This window comes from Conger conger, chromosome 2 (assembly GCF_963514075.1).
Source record: "Conger conger chromosome 2, fConCon1.1, whole genome shotgun sequence".
NCBI lineage: Eukaryota > Metazoa > Chordata > Actinopteri > Anguilliformes > Congridae > Conger > Conger conger.
Genome location: NC_083761.1, coordinates 85,384,050 through 85,410,152, shown reverse-complemented (window position 1 = coordinate 85,410,152; position 26,103 = coordinate 85,384,050). Strand labels below are relative to the sequence as shown.

At 43.0% G+C, this 26,103-nt stretch overlaps 3 protein-coding genes across 3 annotated transcripts in view; all 3 read right to left on the bottom strand.

Moving 5' to 3' along the window:
• Positions 1-334: 334 nt before the first annotated feature.
• Positions 335-3,175, bottom strand: LOC133121426 (polymeric immunoglobulin receptor-like). The gene is made up of 3 exons (XM_061230589.1): positions 2,872-3,175; positions 2,148-2,462; positions 335-354 (listed from the first exon to the last, which is right to left on the bottom strand). The coding sequence occupies exons 1-3, from the start codon at positions 3,173-3,175 to the stop codon at positions 335-337; spliced, it is 639 nt and encodes a 212-aa protein (XP_061086573.1).
• A 696-nt stretch (positions 3,176-3,871) lies between these two features.
• LOC133122431 (polymeric immunoglobulin receptor-like) lies at positions 3,872-12,012 on the bottom strand. Its single transcript, XM_061232395.1, has 8 exons — positions 11,101-12,012; positions 9,460-9,783; positions 8,736-9,050; positions 7,934-8,093; positions 7,085-7,428; positions 6,039-6,098; positions 5,723-5,797; positions 3,872-5,454 (listed from the first exon to the last, which is right to left on the bottom strand). Exons 1-5 carry the CDS (start codon positions 11,153-11,155, stop codon positions 7,308-7,310), a joined length of 975 nt encoding a protein of 324 aa, XP_061088379.1. The 5' UTR covers positions 11,156-12,012; the 3' UTR covers positions 3,872-5,454; positions 5,723-5,797; positions 6,039-6,098; positions 7,085-7,307.
• Positions 12,013-13,210: 1,198 nt separating this feature from the next.
• LOC133121425 (uncharacterized) overlaps positions 13,211-26,103 on the bottom strand; it is a 32,095-nt gene continuing 19,202 nt past the window's right edge. The window contains exons 5-11 of the mRNA XM_061230588.1: positions 25,680-25,794; positions 25,352-25,461; positions 24,928-24,990; positions 19,400-19,723; positions 18,684-18,998; positions 17,871-17,967; positions 13,211-13,235 (exon numbers count right to left, since the gene is read on the bottom strand). Of these exons, the coding sequence (XP_061086572.1) occupies positions 13,211-13,235; positions 17,871-17,967; positions 18,684-18,998; positions 19,400-19,723; positions 24,928-24,990; positions 25,352-25,461; positions 25,680-25,794 (1,049 nt within the window). The remainder of the gene's footprint in view (positions 13,236-17,870; positions 17,968-18,683; positions 18,999-19,399; positions 19,724-24,927; positions 24,991-25,351; positions 25,462-25,679; positions 25,795-26,103) is intronic.

The window sequence follows — 26,103 nt, the reverse complement described above, 5'->3', positions numbered from 1 at the left end:
ATGAGCATTCATTCAAATGTTTTACCACACGTGACTACTACATGTGACTGCAGTGGAGTATTTCTGATTATTTGGCTCTTTAACTTTGCGTTTCCATCACAATAATACCATGTTTTGTTTCGCCTTTCAGCAGTATTAACTGAATTTCTTCCTGCGGCCCATCACAGTTCACATACCCGCATAGCAGCGCTGTCTGCTCAATATAGTTCACCGCGCTTGGCTCATCGCAGGCAATTGAGTATGCTGGAGCTGAAATGATGTCCTTAATTTTCTGATTGACAATGTTTGTTGAAAATGTGATGGCATATCGAGAGGTATGTCTTTAATTTTCGAGCTATCTTTCGTTTTTGAAGTCTGAGAAAAGACGCGAAGCGGGGTGCCTTTACACCACCTAGCTGTGCCAATATCCATGATTGGTATATTGATATCGATATTGGTTCCACAGGTTCAATTTCCATAACGCTTTTATACAACGGTAACCACATTTATCTTTCAAAATTTCACTAAAGAAAGACAAGACAAACTTTAATGTATTTTTAATGGAACTATGTTTTATGGTAAAAATGTATTATTCCGCTCAACAGTAATTAATTAGTTGCTAAGCAACGGTATTGTGAACTGGCTAGCAATAACGTATCCCCACTCCACTATCGAGGCAACGGTACTTACGTTAGTTGGAATAATATATCCCCACTGCACTAACCTTAGCTAAGCAACGCTATTGCAATAAGGTATCCCCACTGCATTAACGTTAGCTGGCTAGCTAGTTTACGTTACACCAGACGACACTGACACACAATTGATGAGTTTTTGTTGTGGACGTTCATCGGGACACTGCCGGATAACGTGCAGGAATTGAAATAACTCTGTGTTTCAATTCCTGTTTCATCGTCATCATCGGCATTCGGCAGACGCTCTTATCCGGAGCGAAGTACAGTTCATTAGACTAAGCAGGAGACAATCCTCCCCTGGAGCAATGCAGGGTTAAGGGCCTTGCTCAAGGGCCCAACGGCTGTGCGCATCTTATTGTGGCTACACCGGGATTAGAACCAGCGATCTTGCGTGTCCCAATCATTTACCTTAACCACTACGCTTAAAACTACCTTAACCCTAGTTTCACCGGGGTTTGGTGCTATTCTTGGTATTTCGATCCGAGAATGTTGCCTAACAGTTTTATTTTTTCGTTCCTGCTCTTTTCGAAATCATAGGACACTTTAAACTGACTAATTTTTACTTTACTTTGGTAGGGTACTAGAGGCGTGATGATGATAATGTTCACAAAGTAGATAACCGTAATGTACAAACACTGAGTCATTTTAAACATTCCATTTAGCAGTGCGTAGGCTATATCGTGGATATTGGCACGGCTGGAACGCAAACTGACCAATAGAGACGATGGACCGATCCGTGGTATATCTCCTGAGCTGCCACAGAACTAGCAGCAGCAGTGGAGTTCGGAGGAAAAGGCCTCACTGACTTTGAGACAGGGGGGATTTTGAGACACATTTGTCAGGAAAAGTACCAACTTAAATAAAAAACTAGACTTTACTTTGTTACTAATGTTAATGCTTTTGTTTTTGTACTGAACTTCTTGATTTAAAAAGAAACAGATTTGAATATTTTACTGGCTCTTCCATCATGGATACCACACCTTTTATTGTAATTGGGTGTTTCTGGAACAGGTGAGAGAGGTGTTGAGACTGTTGAATGATTTGAGGTTGAAGGCTTGGAGGATGTTGCTGCTGTGGTTGCTGTGGAAACCAGAAGAGATGTGCTTAGTGCTGCAGATGCTGAAGAATGGGGTATGGTGTTATGTATAGTGTTATTGTATCTATGTGTGTGTGTGTGTGTGTGTGTGTATGTGCCTATGTGAATGCGAATGTTTGTGCTAGTGTGTGTGTGTGTGTGTGTATGTATGTGCCTGTGTGAATGCGAATGTTTGCGCTTGTGCGTGCTTGTGTGTGTGTGTATGTGTGTGTGTGTGTGTGTGTGTGAATGTGTGCATGAGTGTTGTGACACTGTGGTAAGAACAGAACTCAGCACTGGTGTGGTTCCCTCAACCCTCACTGCCAGAAAGTGAAAGAAAAGATCATTGAAAATTTGAGGATAGAATGCATTCTTATACAGGCTCGTTTGGAGTTCCTTACATGTGGTGACTGTGGCCGTTGTAGTTTTCTGAGTGACAGTGAGGTGAACAGGGATCTGTAGTTTTCCAGCAGCACACCAATACCAGCCTGTGTCCTCCGTGTTCAGCTCCCTCACCGTCACAGTGAAGACCTTTTTAGAGCGGTCATCTTTCATCTCTGATCTTCCAGATTTACCAGAATTCACTTCCACACAGGAGCCCTCTATCCTGCACCACTTCTTCATGCTTCTCGGTTCATTATAGTGACACGGCACACTGACATGGCCCCCTTCCACACCGGCCACCTCCTGCTGCTCAACCCAGAGTCCAGGAGTGCCTGAACACCACAGAATAAACACAAAAATATACAACATTCATTGATACACAAACTCTATAAGTCACTTGTAGACCAAAGTAAATGACTGTAGTATTGATACTGTCTTGGATACAGACTGGGAATGGTGGAGCAAAATAATGCAATTAAAGCACCGTCCTGCTGGAGGTGCAGAGTCCAAATACTCCAATAGTTCTGCAGTGAAGCAATGACTTGCCTGGACTTTTACATGTTCTGGAAGAATTTAATACTGCTAGCATAAGAGGTAAGATCACTCATTTACCCACAGTGCAGCAGTCTGCAGTAGAAAGTTCTGTGCAGCGTATGATTGGGTAACACAGGAATAGTGAAGATGCCGTTATTAAGAGGAAGCAGGTCTCACTGAGTGCAGTGTGTGCTGCAGCCATCTTACCTGCAGTGACTGACAGGTACAGATATGCTCCCTTATCTTGAGCGCCCTGGATCTCTACAGCACACCAGTAATACCCAGAATCCTTCAACTGAAGCTTTCTCATGGTAACAGTGAACACATGATGGGTGGGGTCATCAGTGATTGATGTTTCACCTTTAACTGTTGGAGAGTCAGTGCGTACTACAGTTTCACAACTATTCCAGAATGAACCATGACACCAGTATTTCACATGACTTTCATATTCTCTATCATAGAGACATGGGATGGTGACAGATCTTCCTCTCTGTTCAACTACTTTCCTCATTCTGTACACAACGTCAGCATCTGCAGAGAGAAACACACACATCATCAGTGTGGGTGTATTCTACAGAGCACAGTGTGGTGCAGTCTGTAGGGCAGCTGACTCTCGAGCTAAGTGTGAACCGTCCTGTGTGTTTTGGGTTTCAATCCTCCACCCAACCATCTCGATCTGTTCCCCTTTTCTCTCTCCTGTTTGAATAAAGTACACAGGGGAACACCACTAATACTATAACTCATTCTTATTCAAGGGTGGCCTGTAGCCTAGTGGTTAAGGTACGTTTAAGTCCCCAGGGTAGCAACAAAAGATTCGCTCAGCTGTTGGGCCCTTGAGCAAGGCCCTTAACCCCACATTACTTAAGGGGGGACTGTCCCCTGCTTAGGCTTATCAACTAAGTGCCTTGGATAAAAGTGTCAGCTAAATAACATGTAATGTAATCCACCATAATAAACCACTAACACACCAATGTATTAGAATGAATGCATCATTGGACAGGTTGTTATGATGTCCTTGTGTGAAAATAAAATGGTTGATTGTCAACACCAAGTGAAGACAATACCATATAATTGTTTTTGTTTTTTGTTACTGACGAGCAACGGAAATATTTCACTGGAGTTGATTTTGACTTTCAAAAATGATACTATGGCATCACAACATGAAAACAATCATATTTGAGAAGAACATAGTACATGCCATCACAGGTTTTAAATGCAACACTTTCAGAGGGAGCGCACACACAGATGTGCTTTCCTTCCACTCTTTCAGTTGTCTTTATTTTAGCAGAGCTACAAACAGCATTATTTCCTGTGCTTAATACCCTCTACTCACCACAGTAGCCACCCAACCCATTTTAGCTGGTCTGAAGCCAATTCAGACACTTACAGAACAAGATCACCTCAACTTCCTTTTTTGGTGAAACAAAAATAATCACAAAAATGAAATTGTTATCAGCTAATCCTCATGAAATAAAGAAAAAAGCAGAATGCAGTGCAAGGGCTAATTAAAACCTCTCTGAAAAAACAAAAAAATAGAATACTGCCATTAATGCCACACAAGCATAGTTTCTTTGGGCGTTTTAAAATGCATTTCTAAAGTTAGATTTGTATTAATTATACATTATTGGTTAAAATACAGTAAACTGCCCGAGAGCCAAAACAAAAAGGTGCGCATGAATTCCAAGTCTGTAGCAATGGCCTTCCTATATTTATGATTCGCAAAAAGATACTTAACCCATATCATAGCAGTTTGATGTACCGTTAACAACAATCTTCAGTTTAACTCATTGATTCAAGTTTCAGGCACAGATAGTCTCTCTGCTACAATGCTCCAGAGTTCAGTATACAGTATGAAAAACAAGTCCTACCTGGCAGCACAGGGAGGAAGAGGAAGGAGAGGAAGAGTATCAGAGTGAGAGCCATATGTGCCTGACGGGTGTGTGTGTCTGTTAGAGACTCCAGCTCCCTTTAGCGTGAGTCTCACTTCCTGTTCCTCTCAGTGCCCACCTCTTTGGTCCCTCGTACTCTGTAGTCTGTGCTCTCTCAGTGGCCAGAGCAGGGTAACTATCAATATCATTTCATATTTATGTATTCCAGAGGTGGGCAAAGAGCGCCATATCCATTTCTGGATTTCATACCAACTTCTGGCCTTAATTACATAATTAGCCTTTGATGACATCTGACATTTTAGTAGCATTTTTTGATGACTGGTTTTGTGTCCCCTGTTTTACTTTGAGAAAACCAGCGTTGGTGCATTCAGCCAATTAGTTAATTTAGCCAGGGTAATTGGTGGAAACAAAAACCTGCATACACCCCGGCCCACCAGGACCAGAATTGCCCACCCCTCTATTATACTGTAAACTGAAATGATTAATACAGTTACATCATTAAATTGTTATTCAGTGGCAATATCATTGTTATTTTTAATGATATATATTTGAAAGTCTATAGGTAATTTGTCATTGTAATTGTCATTTGTTAGCGCTCCTGGGAGATTGTGTTGGGAATGATCTGGGGTTTTTTAAATCGCCAAGGAAAAATGTGATCGTTGTAATCAGTCCAGCAGAGGGCGATGGTTCCTTTTCAAGATAGGAAAATGATGGTGACTTTTTTTGTCCAGTAAGAAAAAGCAGAGTCAAATATTTGTAATGCGGTCAATGGATGTATTTGATGCTCTGAAATAGGAATCCTCAGGTTCCACACGTTGCTGAACATCCAGGCCTCTTCCTTTGGGCTTATGGACAAAATTCCTGTTGGTCTGTAACTCTTTCGTCACGTTGCTGCCCCCTACTGAACAGACAGGGAACATGAATGCAAAGGTATCAAGATAATTGGGGTTCCAATATGAGCACGCTTGAGCACAAGTAGAAAAGGTTAAAGGAAAAAGAGGAATAGGAATGTTTGTCAATGTAAAAGGGACTAAAAATACACACAAGTAAGTTCCACAAGTCACAGCACATGGCTTTAATATGTATCCCACAACATTTTGGTGCTGATATTTCATGATCAGTGAAACATATTTATAAAATAAATCAACTGTAAATCCAGCAAAACGTACCTGTGTGTTCTGCCCGGCAACTGAGCAGTAAATCACTTCACTATCAGCTGCAGAACGGTGAGACGTGTGTGTGGTCTGCACAGAACAGGACATGCACAGATTTGGATAGCAGTTACTGAGTTCTGTGAAAGTTTAGACTGCAGCTACACACTGCAATTGACCCTGTGTACTGTGTGTCTAAAGTAAAGAAGCAAATCGAGGTTAAACAACTCCTGATCAGACATATACAGTATGTTCACCTTTATCAGTGTGCAACTCTAAATTCTGATATTTACTGGCTGTCTAGCTGACTCTGAGATATGATGAACAATCTCACCTGTAGATTTTTCAGGACGACTGAGCTGTACAGAACCTCATCTGCAGGGTTTTCAGGTGGCTGGGACAGTAAAGGGGAACATGTTTCTTTTACTGGGCACGGTTAGGGGGTCGGCTCAATTTCATTCAGTCAATTCAGTCAATTCAAGTACATTATTTGAAAACTTCCCCATTGAGGATGATCCCATTAATCAATACATAAATCGATTGTCAAATATTTAATTAAATATATATATTTTTTACATTGCCTGACTGAACAGACAGTGGAATCGACCCCAACCCTGTCCATGTTTCCCACTGCTACCAGAGCAGAGGAGAACAACATTAACTCACTAGTGAACATTCTGGAACATTTTCCCTCAACAAGCAGGCACAGAGGCCCATTTATAATCTCTTATGATCAAGTGTAATATTTGCCAAACTATCCGTATTGTAATAAAATTAAAGTGATTTCTAGCACTTATCCCTGGTTATGGGTATGCACTTTGCACTTTGTTGGACATCGCTCTGGATAAGAGCGTCTGCCAAATTCCATTCATGTAATGCAATGTAATGTAATATCAAGCTACAGAGAGATAAAAAAGAAATGCACACATTTTGCTATGAACAAAGATTAAGGCTTGTCCTCTAGAAAACACAATCTTGTCACTCACTGACACTGACTGACATTGACCGACACTGACTGACACTGACTGACATTGACCACACTCACTAACACTGACTGACACTGACATTGACCGACACTGACTGACACTAACTGACACTGACTGACATTGACCGACACTCACTGACACTCACTGACATTGACCACACTCACTGACACTGACTGACATTGACCACACTCACTGCCACTGACTGACATTGACCACACTTACTGACATTGACCGACACTGACTGACACTGACCACACTCACTGACACTGACTGACATTGACCACACTCACTGACACTGACTGACATTGACTACACTCACTGACACTGACTGACATTGACTGATACTGACTGACACTAACTGACACTCAGAGTGCAGAGTGTAAAACAGCCGTACCGTCAGCTCGTTGCTCCGGTCCTCTCTTGCTCCTGTGTGAGGCTGGACTCCCTCTGTAAGGAGACACAGGATGAGCTGTGATAAGAGAGTGTGATCATGACAGAGCTGAGAGGGCCCCTGTGAGACCCCTACTGCCTGTGAAACTCCTGTGCTCAGTGTACTGCACTTCACTAATGCTGTGCTGACTGCTCCTACATACAGCACCCACACTATTCTTTCACACTCAGCGTACTTCATGTGGATACTCACTGTGTCTCTTACACAACTTCCAGGTAACCGTGGCAACAGCTGTCACCAGCAACAGCATCCCTAGTGCCATCAGGATGATTGTGAGATCTGAAGGACTGAACAGCAGCAACAGGGTGTGTGAAATGTTCTGCCCATTTGAAATGCCAAAATGACACAGGAGTCTCTCTCAGTACTGCAGCCTTCTCCGTCAGTTCAGAAGAGCACAGACAAGCCCAAACATGCACAGAGAAAACTGTTGGACTCCATAAACAGGGAGTGGAGAAAAAGGAAATGGAAGCACTAGGGGTCATGTGGGACACCAAGTACATGCAGCGTGTACCATATCCCAGCATGCACTGGGCCATGTGCTGCTGATAAGTGCTGGAGAGGCCTGGTTATCTGGACTTTAGTGAGCACGTCTGCAGGAGGAGGCCTCACTGACTTTGAGACAGGGGGGATTTTAGAGACACATTTGTCAGGAAAAGTACCAACTTAAATAAAAAAATAGACAGACTTTACTAGTTTACTAATGTTAATGCTTTTGTTTTTACACTGACCTTCTTGATTTAAAAAGAAACTGACTTGAAGATTTTACTGGCTCTTCCGTCCTGAATACCACACCTTATATTGTAAGTAAATGTAGTTGTTGCTGGAACAGGTGAGAGAGGTGTTGAGACTGTTGAATGCTTTGAGGTTGAAGGCTTGGAGGATGTTGCTGCTGTGGTTGCTGTGGTCACCAGAAGAGACGTGCTTAGTGCTGCAGATGCTGAAGAATGGGGTGCTATGAAGAGACAGTGGAGGTAAATGGTCAATGGCAGGCATTTATATAGTGCCTTTATCCAAAGCGCTGTACAATTGATGCTTCTCCATTCATCCAGTCATACACACACTCACACACCGACGGCGATTGGCTGCCATGCAAGGCCCCGACCAGCTCGTCAGGAGCATTTTGGGTGTTAGGTGTCTTGCTCAGGGACAGCTCGACACAGCCCGGGCGGGGGATCGAACCGGCAACCCTCCGACTGCCAGACGACTGCTCTTAAGTTAAGAATTTTTATGAATATTTTATGGTGTTATTTATAGTGTCATTGCATTTATTTGTGTGTGCATGTGTGTGCCTGTTTCAATGCGAATGTGTGTGCTTCTGTGTTTGTGTGTATGTGTGTGTGTGTGTGTGTGTGTGTGTGTGTGTGTGTGTGAATGGGTGCATGAGTGTTGTGACACTGTGGTAAGAACAGAACTCAGCACTGGTGTGCACCCTACAGTCTGTGAGAGAGCACTAGCTAGCACCAAAGGGTTTCACAACATGACATTTAGAACATTCTGTTTCTCTCAACCCTCACTGACAGAAAGTGAAAGAAAAGATCATTGGAAAATTGAGGATAGAATGCATTCTTATACAGGCTGGTTTTGAGTTCCTTACATGTGGTGACTGTGGCCATTGTAGTTTTCTGAGTGACAGTGAGGTGAACATGGATCTGTAGTTTTCCAGCAGCACACCAATACCAGCCTGTGTCCTCCATGTTCAGCTCCCTCACCGTCACAGGGAAGACCTTTTCAGAGCGGTCATCTGTCATCTCTGATCTTCCAGATTCACCAGGATTCACTTCCACACAGGTGCTCTCTATCCTGCACCACTTCTTCATGCTGCTCGGTTCATTATAGTGACACAGCACACTGACATGGCCCCCTTCCACACCGGCCACCTCCTGCTGCTCAACCCAGAGTCCAGGAGTGTCTGAACACCACAGAATAAACACAAAAATATACAACATTCATTGACACACAAACTCTACAAGTCACTTGTAGACCAAAGTAAATAACTGTCGTATTGATACTGTCTTGGATACAGACTGGGAATGGTGTAGCAAAATAATGCAATTAAGGCACCACTCTGCTGGAGGTGCAGAGTCCAAATACTCCAATAGTTCTGCAGTGAAGCAAGGACTTGCCTGGACTTTTACATGTTCTGGAAGAATTTAATACTGCTAGCATAAGAGGTAAGATCACTCATTTACCCACAGTGCAGCAATCTGCAGTAGAAAGTTCTGCGCAGCGTATGGTTGGGTAACACTGGAATAGTGAAGATGCCGTTATTAAGAGGAAGCAGGTCTCACTGAGTGCAGTGTGTGCTGCAGCCATCTTACCTGCAGTGACTGACAGGTACAGATATGCTTTCTTATCTCGAGCGCCCTGGATCTCTACAGCACACCAGTAATATCCAGAATCCTTCACCTCAAGCTTTCTCATGGTAACAGTGAACACATGATGGGTGGGGTCATCAGTGATTGATGTTTCACCTTTAACTGTTGGAGAGTCAGTGCGTACTACAGTTTCACAAACATTCCAGACTGAACCATGACACCAGTATTTCACATGACTTTCATATTCTCTATCATAGAGACATGGGATGGTGACAGATCTTCCTCTCTGTACAACTACTTCACTCATTGTGAACACACCGTCAGCATCTGCAGAGAGAAACACACATCATTAGTGTGGGTGTATTCTACAGAGCACAGTGTGGTGCAGTCTGTAGGGCAGCTGACTCTCAGGCTAAGTGTGAACCGTCCTGTGTGTTTTGGGTTTCAATCCTCCACCCAACCATCTCCATCTGTTCCCCTTTTCTCTCTCCTGTTTGAATAAAGTACACAGGGGAACACCACTAATAATCTAATTCATTCTAATTCAAGGGTGGCCTGTAGCCTAGTGATTAAGGTACGTGTAAGTCCCCAGGGTAGCAACAAAAGATTCACTCAGCTGTTGGGCCCTTGAGCAAGGCCCTTAACCCCACATTGCTTCAGGGGGGATTGTCTCCTGCTTAGTCTAATCAACTAAGTGCCTTGGATAAAAGTGTCAGCTAAATAACATGTAATGTAATCCACCATAACAAACCACTAACACACCAATGTATTATAATGAATGCATCATTGGACAGGTTGTTATGATGTCCTTGTGTGAAAATAAAATGGTTGATTGTCAACACCAAGTGAAGACAATACCATATAATTGTTTTTATGTTTTTTGTTACTGAAGAGCAAGGGAAATATTTCACTGGAGTTGATTTTGAAGCGTTTCTTGGATATTTCATGAGATCATTGACTTTCAAAAATGATTCTATGGCATCATTAAATTAAAATATTTGAGAAGGACATAGTACACGTCATCACAGGTGGTTTTAAATGCAACACTTTCAGAGGGAGCGCACACACAGATGTGCCTTCCTTCCACTCTTTCAGTTCTCTTTATTTTAGCAGAGCTACAAACAGCATTATTTCCTGTCCTTAATACCCTCTGCTCAACACAGTAGGATCACAACCCATTTTAGCTGCTCTGAAGCCAATTCAGACACTTACAGAACAAGATCATCTCAACTTGAAACAAAAATAATCACAAAAATGAAATTGTTATCAGCTAATCCTCATGAAATAAAGAAAAAAGGAGAATGCAGTGCAAGGGTTAATTAAAACCTCTCTGAATAAACAAAAAATATAAACTGCCATTAATGCCACACATGTATACAGTTTAAAATGCATTTCTAAAGTTAGATTTGTATTAATTATACATTATTGGTTAAAATACAGTAAACTGCCCAAGAGCCAAAACAAAAAGGTGCGCATGAATTCCAAGTCTGTAGCAATGGCAAAAATATATTTTACCCACATCATAGCAGTTTGATGTACCGTTAACAACAATCTTCAGTTTAACTCATTGATTCAAGTTTCAGGCACAGACTCTCTGCTACAATGCTCCAGAGTTCAGTATACAGTGTGAGAAACAAGTCCTACCTGGCAGCACAGGGAGGAAGAGGAAGGAGAGGAAGAGTATCAGAGTGAGAGCCATATGTGCCTGACGGGTGTGTGTGTCTGTTAGAGACTCCAGCTCCCTTTAGCGTGAGTCTCACTTCCTGTTCCTCTCAGTGCCCACCTCTTTGGTCCCTCGTACTCTGTAGTCTGTGCTCTCTCAGTGGCCAGAGCAGGGTAACTATCATTATCATTTCGTATTTATGTATTCCCGAGGTGGGCAAATAGCGCCATATCCATTTCTGGATTTCACACCAACTTCTGGCCTTAATTACATAATTAGCCTTTTATGACATCTGACATTTTAGCTGCATTTTTTGATGACTGGTCTTGTGTCCCCTGTTTTACTGTGATCTAATCTTTGAGAAAACCAGCATTGGTGCATTCAGCCAATTAGTTCATTTAGCCAGGGTAATTGGTGGAAACAAAAACCTGCATACACCCCGGCCCACCAGGACCAGAATTGCCCACCCCTCTATTATACTGTAAACTGAAATGATTAATACAGTTACATCATTAAATTGTTATTCAGTGGCAATATTATTGTTATTTTTAATGATATATATTTGAAAGTCTATAGGTAATTTGTCATTTGTTAGCGCTCCTGGGAGATTGTGTTGGGAATGCTCTGGGGTCTTTTAAATAAAAATGTGATCGTTGTAATCTGTCCAGCAGAGGGCAATGGTTTTTTTTCAAGATAGGAAAATGATGGTGTCTTTTTTTGTCCAGTAAGAAAAAGCAAAGTCAAATATTTGTAATGCGGTCAATGGATGTATTTGATGCTCTCAAATAGGAATCCTCAGGTTCCACTTGTTGCTGAACATCCAGGCCATCTTCCTTTGGGCTTATGGACAAAATTCCTGTTGGTATGTAACTCTTTCGTCACGTTGCTGCCCCCTACTGAACAGACAGGGAACATTCACACAAAGGTATCAAGATAATTGGGGTTCCAATACGAGCACGCTTGAGCACAACTAGAAAAGGTTAAACGAAAAAGAGGAATAGGAATGTTTGTCAATGTGAAAGGGACAAAAAATAAATGCAAGTTCCACAGGTCACAGCACATGGCTTTAATATGTATCCCATGACATTTTGGTGCTGATATTTCATGATCAGTGAAACATATTTATAAAATAAATCAACTGTAAATCCAAAAAAAGGTACCTGTGTGTTCTGCCCGGCAACTGAGCAGTAAATGACATCACCGGCTCTATCAGCTGCAGAACGGTGAGATGAGTGTGTGGTCTGCACAGAACAGGACATGCACAGATTTGGGTAGCAGTTCCTGAGTTCTGTGAAAGTTTAGACTGCAGCTACACACTGCAATTGACCCTGTGTACTGTGTGTCTAAAGTAAATCGAGGTTAAACAACTCCTGATCAGTGTGGAACTCTAAATTCTGATATTTACTGGCTGTGTAGCTGACTCTGAGATATGATGAACAATCTCACCTGTAGATTTTTCCGGACGACTGAGCTGTACAGGACCTCATCTGCAGGGTTTTCAGACGGCTGGGGCAGTAAAGGGGAACATGTTTCTGTTACTGAGCACGGTTAGGGGGTCGGCTCAATTTCATTCAGTCAATTCAGTCAATTCAAGTACATTATGTGAAAACTTCCCCATTGAGGATGATCCCATTAATCAATACATAAATCGATTGCCAAATATTGAATTAAATAGATATATTTTTTAATGTCATTTCATTGCCTGACTGAACAGACAGTGGAATCGACCCCAACCCTGTCCGTGTTTCCCACTGCTACCAGAGCAGAGGAGAACAACATTAACTCACTAGTGAACATTCTGGAACATTTTCCCTCAACAAGCAGGCACAGAGGCCCATTTGTAATCTCTTATGATCAAGTGTAATATTTGCCAAGCTATCCGTATTGTAATAAAATTAAAGTGATTGCTAAGGAATACAGGATCTCTAAAGACATGTAGGAAGGAAGAGATGAGACTGAATATTAACAGTACGATTCTCTGCAAAGGCACTTTATAAATGTGTGAGAAATCCAGCCGCTACCCAACCTGTGACTGATGTGGACTTATTCTGTGTGGTGATGACTGTGTGTTGGTGAACACTGTGCTGTAGGTCACTTCATCTTCAGGGTCTGCAGTCTGCCAGGGGAGAGACACAACGTTGAACTCATAACAGCTGGTCTATCCGTACAGACCTCTACCTTTCATATTGTACAGAAGGGCCGTTCAACTGGTGGACCAGAGACAAGCAAGTCAGCCCATTAACAAGTAACAGTGAAACAACATCAATCTACAGAGAGATAAAAGAAACAAATGCACACATTTTGCTATGAACAGGGATAAAAGCTCGTCCTATAGAAAACACAATCTTGTCCAGACGAAGCTTAGTCTGTGTCAGTTAAACCGTTACTTAGTGTCTATAGACTTGCAGGTGCTGCTACTGGACATCTCCAACCAGAAACTGAAAGTGTGGCTGAAAGTATTCAACTTGAGATTTTTCTGAACGTAGTTTAGTTTGATAAGTGCAGCGTTTCTGTATATATGAATAAAGAACTATCACACTGTACTCTAGCAGTCATTTCTTCTACATGCCCACACCCCCACAATCACTGTATGTCCTTCTCCATTCTGCAGTTCTGTGTTTTGCGGATCAGGGGCCTCATTTATAAACGTTGTGTAGGCACAAAAGAATGCGTACTCCACTTTCTAAGCAAACTTTGGCATTTATAAAAAACGAACTTGACGGGAAAATGTGCGGTCCTCCACGGAAACTCTGACCCATGCGTACGCACATTAACTAGAGAAATGATAAACTGTGCCTTTAATGCTCGTGACGTAAGACCAGGTAAACGGGAAGTGAAACAGGATGTAAAAAGGTATAAAGATTTGCCGGGAGTTGTGGCTGGGTATGGCTGCTTTCAGGACGTGCGTCGTCCCTGTTATACTTATTAAAGTGTTGTATTGTTGAATCTCGCTATACGGGTTCTCTCCCTTCATTTGCCAACATTTGGCGACGAGAGAAGTCGAAAATGATACACAACAGATACCACTGTGTAAAATAAATCGAGATTGATTGTTGTTGATTGTACTCTTAAAGGGTTCTGATTTTCTGCATGTTTACACTAGGACTCGGAACTATACTGTCCTCTCAGGTCCTCTTTGCACTTGTTCTTGTGTTTAATTTGTACGTCGCTCTGGATAAGAGCGTCTGCTAAATGCCATGCAATGTAATGTAATGTAATGTAATCACGTATCATATACGAAGAGTTAATTTGCAAAAACGGACAAAAGCCTCTCTTACAACGAATAAACAAACAGCTGTTTCAGCTGGAGTGCCCAAAAAATATGATTTAGGATGATAAATATAAACGGAGATGTTGTTGTACAATAATCCCTCAAATATGTAGACGAATTGTTAAATAATACTTCATGTTATTAAATGTATTCTCATAAATAATACGGTGAACAGTCGGACAAATTGCGCTGCACTGATGCCGTTTACAATGCGTCAGTCGGGCAGATACGAGCATAGTTTCATATATTGTTATATTCATATATTATGTTTCATAATGTGTTTATTGTTATAAATTTTTGTTCGTTTTATCTCTTAATTTTGTAACAGTGTTTTCAATGGTGCTAGACAAATAACGTGTATTATTATTATTATTATCATCGTCATCATCACATTCGTTGTGCAGAACTGTTCGTCATTTACAATCAATCAGGATAATTCGCACACTTGTAGCTTTTCAGAGGCAATCAAATGGCTGAAATCCCTTTTCTTGGCCTTCTTTTCAGCGTTTGCCATTGTTGTCTTTGTGAAATGCATATTCATTAGGGGTGTTTCACTGCCTATTTATAGGCAACTGTGGGCGGGACATGAAGCTGGCAAAGTTGCGCCACATTTAGAGTTGATTGTGATTTATAAAGGAAAACTGGCGTGGGACGTGCATACGCACGTCCTAGGTTTCATGCTTACGCAACCTTTTGACGTGAATCCTAAGCACAGTTTTATAAATGAGGCCCCAGGTCAAATTTTGATTGAAGTTTGATTGACATTCACTGACACTAACTGACATTGACCGACACTGACTGACACTCACTGACACTGGCTGACATTGACTGACACTGACTGACACTCACTGACATTGACTGACATTGACCGACACTGACTGACACTGACTGACATTGACCACACTCACTAACACTGACTGACACTGACATTGACCGACACTGACTGACACTAACTGACACTGACTGACATTGACCGACACTCACTGACACTGACTGACATTGACCACACTCACTGACACTGACTGACATTGACCACACTGACTGACACTGACCACACTCACTGACACTGACTGACATTGACCACACTCACTGACACTGACTGACATTGACTACACTCACTGACACTGACTGACATTGACTGATACTGACTGACACTAACTGACACTCAGAGTGCAGAGTGTAAAACAGCCGTACCGTCAGCTCGTTGCTCCGGTCCTCTCTTGCTCCTGTGTGAGGCTGGACTCCCTCTGTAAGGAGACACAGGATGAGCTGTGATAAGAGAGTGTGATCATGACAGAGCTGAGAGGGCCCCTGTGAGACCCCTACTGCCTGTGAAACTCCTGTGCTCAGTGTACTGCACTTCACTAATGCTGTGCTGACTGCTCCTACATACAGCACCCACACTATTCTTTCACACTCAGCGTACTTCATGTGGATACTCACTGTGTCTCTTACACAACTTCCAGGTAACCGTGGCAACAGCTGTCACCAGCAACAGCATCCCTAGTGCCATCAGGATGATTGTGAGATCTGAAGGACTGAACAGCAGCAACAGGGTGTGTGAAATTTTCTGCCCATTTGAAATGCCCAAATGACACAGGAGTCTCAGTACTGCAGCCTTCTCCATCAGTTCAGAAGAGCACAGACAAACACAAACATGCACAGAGAAAACTGTTGGACTCCATAAACAGGTAGTGAAAAAGGAAATGGAAGCACTAGGGGTCATGTGGGACACCAAGTACATGCAGCGTGTACCAGAGAGACGTGTGTCACCACTAACTACAAGGGATCAAAAGAGCAATTTTTGGCCAAAAGGAAATCTGTCTGGAGCCGCAAACCATATTTGAGCCTTATAATGAAGGTAACACAGCCTATCAAGCCTAAATTAGCCTATCAACATTACTAATAGGTGTCAATGAGCATTCATTCAAATGTTTTACCACACGTGACTACTACATGTGACTGCAGTGGAGTATTTCTGATTATTTGGCTCTTTAACTTTGCGTTTCCATCACAATAATACCATGTTTTGTTTCGCCTTTGCGCTTGGCTCATCGCAGGCAATTGAGTATGCTGGAGCTGAAATGATGTCCTAAATTTTCTGATTGACAATGTTTGTTGAAAATGTGATGGCATATCGAGAGGTATGTCTTTAATTTTCGAGCTATCTTTCGTTTTTGAAGTCTGAGAAAAGACGCGAAGCGGAGTGCCTTTACACCACCTAGCTGTGCCAATATCCACGATTGGTATATTGATATCGATATTGGTTCCACAGGTTCAATTTCCATAACGCTTTTATACAACGGTTACCACATTTATCTTTCAAAATTTCACTAAAGAAACACAAGACAAACTTTAATGTATTTTTAATGGAACTATGTTTTATGGTAAAAATGTATTATTCCGCTCAACAGTAATTAATTAGTTGCTAAGCAACGGTATTGCGAACTGGCTAGCAATAACGTATCCCCACTCCACTATCGAGGCAACGGTACTTACGTTAGTAGGAATAATATATCCCCACTGCACTAACCTTAGCTAAGCAACGCTATTGCAATAAGGTATCCCCACTGCATTAACGTTAGCTGGCTAGCTAGTTTACGTTGCACCAGACGACACTGACACACAATTGATGAGTTTTTGTTGTGGACGTTCATCGGGACACTGCCGGATAACGTGCAGGAATTGAAATAACTGTGTTTCAATTCCTGTTTCATCGTCATCATCGGCATCGGCATTCGGCAGACGCTCTTATCCGGAGCGAAGTACAGTTCATTAGACTAAGCAGGAGACAATCCTCCCCTGGAGCAATGCAGGGTTAAGGGCCTTGCTCAAGGGCCCAACGGCTGTGCGGATCTTATTGTGGCTACACCGGGAATCAAACCACCGACCTTGGGGGTCCCAATCATTTACCTTAACCACTACGCTTAAAACTACCTTAACCCTAGTTTCACCGGGGTTTGGTGCTATTCTTGGTATTTCGATCCGAGGATGTTGCCTAACTGTTTTATTTTTTCGTTCCTGCTCTTTTCGAAATCATAGGACAATTTAAACTCAAATTTTTACTTTACTTTGGGAGGGTACTAGAGGCGTGATGATGATAATGTTCACAAAGTAGATAACCGTAATGTACAAACACTGAGTGATTTTAAACATTCCATTTAGCAGTGCGTAGGCTATATCGTGGATATTGGCACGGCTGGAACACAAACTGACCAATAGAGACAATGGACCGATCCGTTGTATATCTCCTGAGCTGCCACAGAACTAGCAGCAGCAGTGGAGTTCGGAGGAAAAGGCCTCACTGACTTCGAGACAGTGAGGCACATTTGTCAGGAAAAGTACCAACTTAAATAAAAAAATAGACAGACTTTACTAGGTTACTAATGTTAATGCTTTTGTTTTTACACTGAACTTCTTGATTTAAAAAGAAACTGACTTTTGAAGATTTTACTAGCTCTTCCATCATGAATACCACACCTTATATTGTAAGTAAATGTAGTTGTTGCTGGAACAGGTGAGAGAGGTGTTGAGACTGTTGAATGATTTGAGGTTGAAGGCTTGGAGGATGTTGCTGCTGTGGAAACCAGAAGAGACGTGCTTAGTGCTGCAGATGCTGAAGAATGGGGTGCTATGAAGAGACAGTGGAGGTAAATGGTCAATGGCAGGCATTTGTATAGTGCCTTTATCCAAAGCGCTGTACAATTGATGCTTCTCCATTCACCCATTCATACACACACTCACACACCGACAGCGATTGGCTGCCATGCAAGGCCCCGACCAGCTCGTCAGGAGCATTTTGGGGGTTAGGTATCTTGCTCAGGGACACCTTGACACAGCCCGGGCGGGGGATCGAACCGGCAACCAGACGACTGCTCTTACTGCCTGAGCCATGTCGCCCCCATGGAGGAAAACATGATGTTAATAAATAAAGTTAAGAATTTTAATGAATATTTTATGGTGTTATTTATAGTGTCATTGCATTTATTTGTGTGTGCATGTGTGTGCCTGTGTGAATGCGAATGTGTGTGCTTCTGTGTGTGTGTGTGTGTGTGTGTGTGTGTGTGCGAATGTGTGCATGAGTGTTGTGACACTGTGGTAAGAACAGAACTCAGCACTGGTGTGCACCCTACAGTCTGTGAGAGAGCACTAGCTAGCACCAAAGGGTTTCACAACGTGACATTTAGAACATTCTGTTTCCCTCAACCCTCACTAACAGAAAGTGACAGAAAAGATCATTGAAAATTTGAGGATAGAATGCATTCTTATACAGGCTCGTTTGGAGTTCCTTACATGTGGTGACTGTGGCCGTTGTAGTTTTCTGAGTGACAGTGAGGTGAACAGGGATCTGTAGTTCTCCAGCAATACACCAATACCAGCCTGTGTCCTCCATGTTCAGCTCCCTCACCGTCACAGTGAAGACCTTTTTAGAGCGGTCATCTTTGATCTCTGATCTTCCAGATTTACCAGGATTCACTTCCACACAGGAGCCCCCTATCCTGCACCACATCTTCATGCTTCTCGGTTCATTATAGTGACACGGCACACTGACATGGCCCCCTTCCACACCGGCCACCTCCTGCTGCTCAACCCAGAGTCCAGGAGGCCCTGAAAACCACAGAATAAACACAAAAATATACAACATTCATTGATACACAAACTGTACAAGTCACTTGTAGACCAAAGCAAATAAATGTCGTATTGATACCGTTTTGGATACAGAGTGGGAATGGTGTAGCAAAATAATGCAATTACAGCACCATCCTGCTGGAGTCCAAATACTCCAATAGTTCTGCAGTGAAGCAAGAACTTGCCTGGACTTTTACATGTTCTGGAAGAATTTAATACTGCTAGCATAAGAGGTAAGATCACTCATTTACCCACAGTGCAGCAATCTGCAGTAGAAGGTTCTGCACAGCGTATGAATGGGTAACACTGGAATAGTGAAGATGCCGTTATTAAGAGGAAGCAGGTCTCACTGAGTGCAGTGTGTGCTGCAGCCATCTTACCTGCAGTGACTGACAGGTACAGATATGCTTTCTTATCTCGAGCGCCCTGGATCTCTACAGCACACCAGTAATGTCCAGAATCCTTCATCTGAAGCTTTCTCATGGTAACAGTGAACACATGATGGGTGGGGTCATCAGTGATTGATGTTTCACCTGTAACTTTTGGAGAGTCAGTGCGTACTACAGTTTCACAAACATACCAGTCTGCACCATGACACCAGTATTTCACATGACTTTCATATTCTCTATCATAGAGACATGGGATGGTGACAGATCTTCCTCTCTGTACAACTACTTCACTCACTGTGTACACACCGTCAGCATCTGCAGAGAGAAACACAAACATCATCAGTGTGGGTGTATTTTACAGAGCACAGTGTGGTGCAGTCTGCAGGGCAGCTGACTCTCAGGCTAAGTGTGAACCGTCCTGTGTGTTTGGGGGTTCAATCTTCTGCACCCAACCATCTCGATCTGTTCCCCTTTTCTCTCTCATGTTTGAATAAAGTACACAGGGGAACGCCACTAATACTCTAATTCATTCTAATTCAAGGGTGGCCTGTAGCCTAGTGGTTAAGGTACGTGTAAGTCCCCAGGGTAGCAACAAAAGATTCACTCAGCTGTTGGGCCCTTGAGCAAGGCCCTTAACCACACATTGCTTCAGGGGGGACTGTCCCCTGCTTAGGCTTATCAACTAAGTGCCTTGGATAAAAGTGTCAGCTAAATAACATGTAATGTAATCCACCATAACAAACCACTAACACACCAATGTATTATAATGAATGCATCATTGGACAGGTTGTTATGATGTCCTTGTGTGAAAATAAAATGGTTGATTGTCAACACCAGGTGAAGACAATACCATATAATTGTTTTTATGTTTTTTGTTACTGAAGAGCAACGGAAATATTTCACTGGAGTTGATTTTGAAGCGTTTCTTGGATATTTCATGAGATCATTGACTTTCAAAAATTATACTATGGCATCACAAAAACGAAAACAATGATATTTGAGAAGAACATAGAACATACCATCACAAGTGGTTTTGAAATGCAACACTTTCAGAGGGAACGCACACAGATGTGCCTTCCTTCCACTCTTTCAGTTTTCTTTATTTTAGCAGAGCTAGAAACAGCATTATTTCCTGTGGTTAATACCCTCCGCTCACCACAGTAGGCACCCAACCCATTTTAGCTGGTCTGAAGCTAGTTCAGACACTGAGAGAACAAGATCAACTCAACTTCCCTTTTTGGTGAAACTAAAATTATCACAAACATGAAATTGTTATCAGCTAATCCTCATGAAATGTACTTTTTTTAATGAAGTGGTTTTAATGGCTTCGATGTTAAGAAAATTGGAAAATGCAGTGTAAGGGTTAATTAAAATCTCTCAGAATAAACAAAAAATATAAACTGCCATTAATGCCTACAGTTTAAAATGCATTTCTAAAGTTAGATTTGTTTTAATTATAAATTATTGGTTAAAATAAACTACCCAAGACAGAGAAAAAAAAGTTGCGCATGAATTCCAAGTCTGTAGCAATGGTCTGCTTATATTTATGATTCGCAAAAAGATACTTAACCCACATCATAGCAGTTTGATGTACCGTTAACAACAATCTTCAGTTTAACTCATTGATTCAAGTTTCAGGCACAGACAGTCTCTCTGCTACAATGCTCCAGAGTTCAGTATACAGTGTGAGAAACAAGTCCTACCTGGCAGCACAGGGAGGAAGAGGAAGGAGAGGAAGAGTATCAGAGTGAGAGCCATATGTGCCTGACGGGTGTGTGTGTCTGTTAGTGACTCCAGCTCCCTTTAGCGTGAGTCTCACTTCCTGTTCCTCTCAGTGCCCACCTCTTTGGTCCCTCGTACTCTGTAGTCTGTGCTCTCTCAGTGGCCAGTGCAGGATAACTATCATTACCATTTACTAAATATTTATGCATTATATTTTTCACATTGTGTAGCACTTTATAATACATATAAAACAGGGATAATCAAATGAGTTATAATCAAACAGTGACCCCTCCCAGTCAGGGAGTTTGTTACTAAAAACTAATTGAACAACGCAGAAGCTGATTGGCGGAGGCTACGTCCTGTTTATATCCGCATCCAAATCCAGAGGGAGAAGCAGGATTCAGGAGCTACAACATTTCACTTGGTTCATCTTTAACTTCAGCACCTTGGTGGCTCCCCTTATTTCCTTGGCTTCTTCTAAGCTGAGGTTTTCCTGGTCTCCGGAGGCAAAGTTAGAGTTGAAGAGATGATTCACCACTGCTCCCAGACAACAACAGTGAGGATAGCAGTGTGACCATCAGACAAAGGCAAACCGGTCACAAATTCCAACGATATGTAGGACCAGGGACTCTAGGGAACAGGCAAGGGACGGGATGGCCTGTAGTGTCGTGGTTAAGGTAAATGACTGGGACACGCAAGGTCGGTGGTTCTAATCCTGGTGTAGCCACAATAAGATCCACACAGCCGTTGGGTCCTTGAGCAAGGCCCTTAACCCTCCATTGCTCCAGGGGAGGATTGTCTCCTGCTTAGTGTAACCAACTGTACGTCACTCCGGATAAGAGCGTCTGCCAAATGCCATTAATGTAATGTAACGTTGATGTGGACGTAGTGACCCAGAGGGGGCTGATTAGAGGTCTTGTTCTGTGCACAAAGTGAGCAGGCCGAGACGAAACTCCCCAGCCACCAAAACCACAGACTGATGTCGTGTGTCTGAGGCCCGGGAGACATGACAGTTTGGACGAGTGCCCCGACTGGACAACCTGGGAGCAAGCAGACTGAGGCACATAGACAGAGCCAATAGGACAGGTACTGGGGTCCCACTCACACCGCTAGGCTGAACGGAGTAGGGATCCAACGTCCCACCGAGCCCCCGCAACCAGGCACTAATTGGGGAGGATGGAGGTGGACTCTGGAGGCTCTTCTGAGGATAGGAACCTTCGGGAGAGGCTGTCTGGCTGCTCTCAGAGCCAGGGCGATAGGAATGGGTGAAGTTGAATCGGGCAAAAAAACAGGGCTTGACGAGAGTTGATGTGTTTGGCAGAACGGATATACTCAAAGTTTTTGTGATCAGTCCATACCAGAAAGGGGGTGCTGGAGCCTTTGAGCCAGTGACCCCATTCCTCCGGAGCAAGCTTCACAGCCAGTAACTCCAAACTGGCAGTTAATATTGTTTCCGTTGAGTTCAACATGGGGAATTTGTCAGGAGAAACATTTATTTACAGCATATGTGCCAGCGGTAGGGTGGCTTGAGGCTCATTTGATAATACCTTGGACCCTTTTACATTCACATTTAGTCATTTGGCAGACGCTTTTTTACATTACATTACATTATTGGCATTTGGCAGACGCTCTTATCCAGAGCGACGTACAACAAAGTGCATACCCATAACCAGGGATAAGTTCGCTGAAAGACCCTAGAGGTAAGTACAATTTCAACTGCTACCTGTACAACAAAGATAAGGACAAGGGCCATTTTTTATTTTTTTATTTTTTTTGAACAAACAAACAAACAGAGCAAAAGTCACCAAAGTTAACTATCCAAACACTGCTTACCTAGCCAACTAAAATACTGATACACAAGTCACAGAGACAACAATTAAGGTTCACAGGGAGGTAGGGAGGGATGGGGAGAGGTGCTGTTTGAAGAGGTGTGTCTTCAGCTTGCGCTTGAAGGTGGGGAGGGATTCTATAGTTCTGACCTCAACGGGGAGTTCGTTCCACCACCGTGGAGCCAGAACAGACAGTAGTCGTGAGCGTGAGGTGGAGGTTCTGAGAGGGGGAGGTGCCAAGCGGCCTGTGGAGGCTGAGCGAAGAGGTCTGGCAGGGGTGTAGGGTCTGAAGATTTTTTGCAGATAAGCTGGGGAAGACCCTTTAACTGCTTGGAAGGCTAGCACCAATGTTTTGAATTTGATGCGAGCCATGACAGGCAGCCAGTGGAGGGAAGTAAGCAGGGGGGTGACGTGTGAGTATTTGGGAAGGTTGAAGACCAGACGAGCTGCTGCATTCTGGATGAGTTGGAGGGGTCTGATGGCAGACGCTGGGAGGCCAGCCAAGAGGGAATTGCAGTAGTCCAGGCGGGACAGAACCATCGCTTGGACCAGGAGCTGGGTCGAGTAGGGGGTGAGAAAGGGGCGGATTCTCCGTATGTTGTATAGGAAGAACCTGCAAGACCGGGTCACCGCCGCAATGTTCTCGGAAAGGGACAGTCTGCTGTCCATCACCACGCCGAGGTTCCTTGCACTGGGTGACGGCGTGAGTGTGGTATCCCCGAGGGAAATGGAGAGATCCAGATGGGGAGAGGTATTAGCAGGGATGAATATCATTTCAGTTTTACCTGGGTTGAGCTTTAGATGGTGGTTGTCCATCCAGCTCTGGATGTCCCTCAGGCAAGCAGAGATACGGGCTGAAACCTGCATATCAGCGACTTACAAGTGCATAGGTTCTACCATAAGTCAGAGCATGACATCCAGAAACTAGCAAAATACACAGGAAATGCTGTTCTGAACATAGTTGTCATCAGAAGTGCATTTTTCTTTTCTTTTTTTTCTTTTTTTCTTTTTTTTTGGGGGGGGGGGGGGGTTAGACAAGGATAGGGATATCAGAAAGGAGGGGCAGGGGAAATCAGGAGGGAGGACTAAGGTAGAGTTTGAAAAGGTGGATTTTGAGTCTGCGTCGAAATAGGGGGAGGGATTCTGCTGTTCTGACAGTGGTAGGCAAGTCATTCCACCACTGAGGAACCAGAACGGAAAACAGGCGTGAACGTGCACCTTGAAACGGATGACTTAAACCCCTTTAGCCAACAAATGTGTTCCCTCTATGTTATCAGCATTATTTACAACTGAATCTAGTCCCACCCCCCAATTCCCATAGAGTATTAGTATTAGTATCGCCTGCAGGACAACCTGAAAATAAGATATCCAGACTCTGATGATGTTGATAGGTCCCAGACAACAGGAAGTCATGGCATGTAAAGGATATGCAACAAAATACTAAACATTAAAGTATGACTACTTTCATTTACATAACACTGCTGTTCTCAAATATTATGGTACCCTGAAATTGGGGGACTGCTGTACACTGCTGTAATTTCAACATGGTGAAACCAAAATGTATTAAAAAAAAATGTTTTATTGCAAATGTCAAACAGTTGAGTGCAGAGGCAAACACAATGGAGGGCACTGTATGTAATAATCTTCTATATAACATACTATTATAGCATCCTGGGGGCACAGTTGATGAGCATGCTGTTAAAGCCTGTTAGTTTGAAATCATATGCATATCATTATCCGTATTAATCATCATCAATAGCATAAACACTGTGGCGATGTGGCGATTTCAAAATACTGAGACGTTAAAGCTGAGACTGGAACGATTCTGGCGGTTGAGACCGGTGCGATGACATCAGAGACAATCTAAGAGCAATAAAAAGGGGAAAACGTCATAAAATGTTGACAGACCTAGTGCTTTGGTTCAAGAAAACCTGGACCAATGGTGACACAGTCGATTGCAGGGCTCACCGGTGTTATTTTGGCAGCGTAACTTTGTCCCACATCGTCTATTCTCTCTTGATTGCAGCACTCCTGTCCCAACAAACACGAGTCAGAAAAGAGCAGATGACACTCTCTCTCTGGGCTCTAGGATATTTCATCATGCAGTTGTAAGTCTAAAAGCATGCGCTAGGTGATTACTGTTAAGTAGGCAATAGTCTACACCTAACTGATGTTTCACAGAAGATGAAGGGAAGATCTGAAATGGAAACTGTGGACCACATTTCTGTTTGAAGGGCTTCTGCAGAAGTGTGAAATTTGTGGTGAAAGCATTGGCCTTGCCCTCTGATACAGTTCCGAGAAGCTGTGCTGCCAGAAGCTCATGGAGTTATTTACTCTTATACTCTTGCCTGATGATAACACTGATGAATAATAGAACGATCACATGACTCACTGCGGTTTCGCCAGATCTTCCAAAAGGCGACGGCGGTGCATATTAGGAACACCAAAACAAGCCCGGCGTGACGTAGCACCCACAGAGTCCTTTCCAGGCACGTCTGTCCACTACACAGAGAAGACTGCTTTGAGTGTCATTCAATGAGTGCACCACAAATAACGTTTTTGCACAGTAGTGTCCAACTTTGGAACTTATTTCCAAATATGCAGCCAGCAAAAGCCCTGAATGAAGAGGGAAAGATGCTCTGAGATGCATCGCGGGCATGGACATAGACTGGCCTCACTCACTGAAAGGGGAAAAGCTCAGGGGAGAACACAAAACTCACCCAGAACACAGCTGGCTTCCTTGTTCCGGGGGACTGGTCTTTCCATCATTAAAGGCCCCTTCTGTTGTGGTGATCAGTGTTTTGTTATGGGATTGAGTGGGAGACTTGATGGTATCTGTCAGCAAATGCAAAGTCCAGACTGAAATTGTATACGCAACCTTTTGCCAAAGTCATACTTCTAATGTTTAAATCAAAACATTTGATTTCACCATGTTTCACACCTCAGTCTTAAAGACCTTAGAAAAGTGAGACTAGGCCAAGAGTGGCAGGGGAAACTCCCTAGGGTCACAGAGAAAGAACCTTTAGAAGGGACCAGGCTCAAGAGAGGGAGCCCAGCTTCCTGTGGCTGCTCAGGGTAGGGATGCAGACCAGCTGACATGAATGTGAGAGATATTCACCATCCTATTGATGAGGAAATGTTTCA

Coding starts and splice junctions, on each gene's coding strand:
- LOC133121426 (XM_061230589.1), bottom strand. CDS start 3,175: ATGAGGAAAGTAGTTGAACAGAGAGGAAGATCTGTCACCATCCCATGT. Junction 2,463..2,871: donor GTACCTGTCAGTCACTGCAG/GTAAGATGGCTG, acceptor TGTGGTGTTCAG/GCACTCCTGGACTCTGGGTT. Junction 355..2,147: donor AACGGCCACAGTCACCACAT/GTAAGGAACTCC, acceptor GTCTTTTCTCAG/ACTTCAAAAACGAAAGATAG.
- LOC133122431 (XM_061232395.1), bottom strand. CDS start 11,155: ATGGCTCTCACTCTGATACTCTTCCTCTCCTTCCTCTTCCTCCCTGTG. Junction 9,784..11,100: donor CTTCCTCCCTGTGCTGCCAG/GTAGGACTTGTT, acceptor TTCTCTCTGCAG/ATGCTGACGGTGTGTTCACA. Junction 7,429..7,933: donor ACATTTACTTACAATATAAG/GTGTGGTATTCA, acceptor GCTGCTGTTCAG/TCCTTCAGATCTCACAATCA.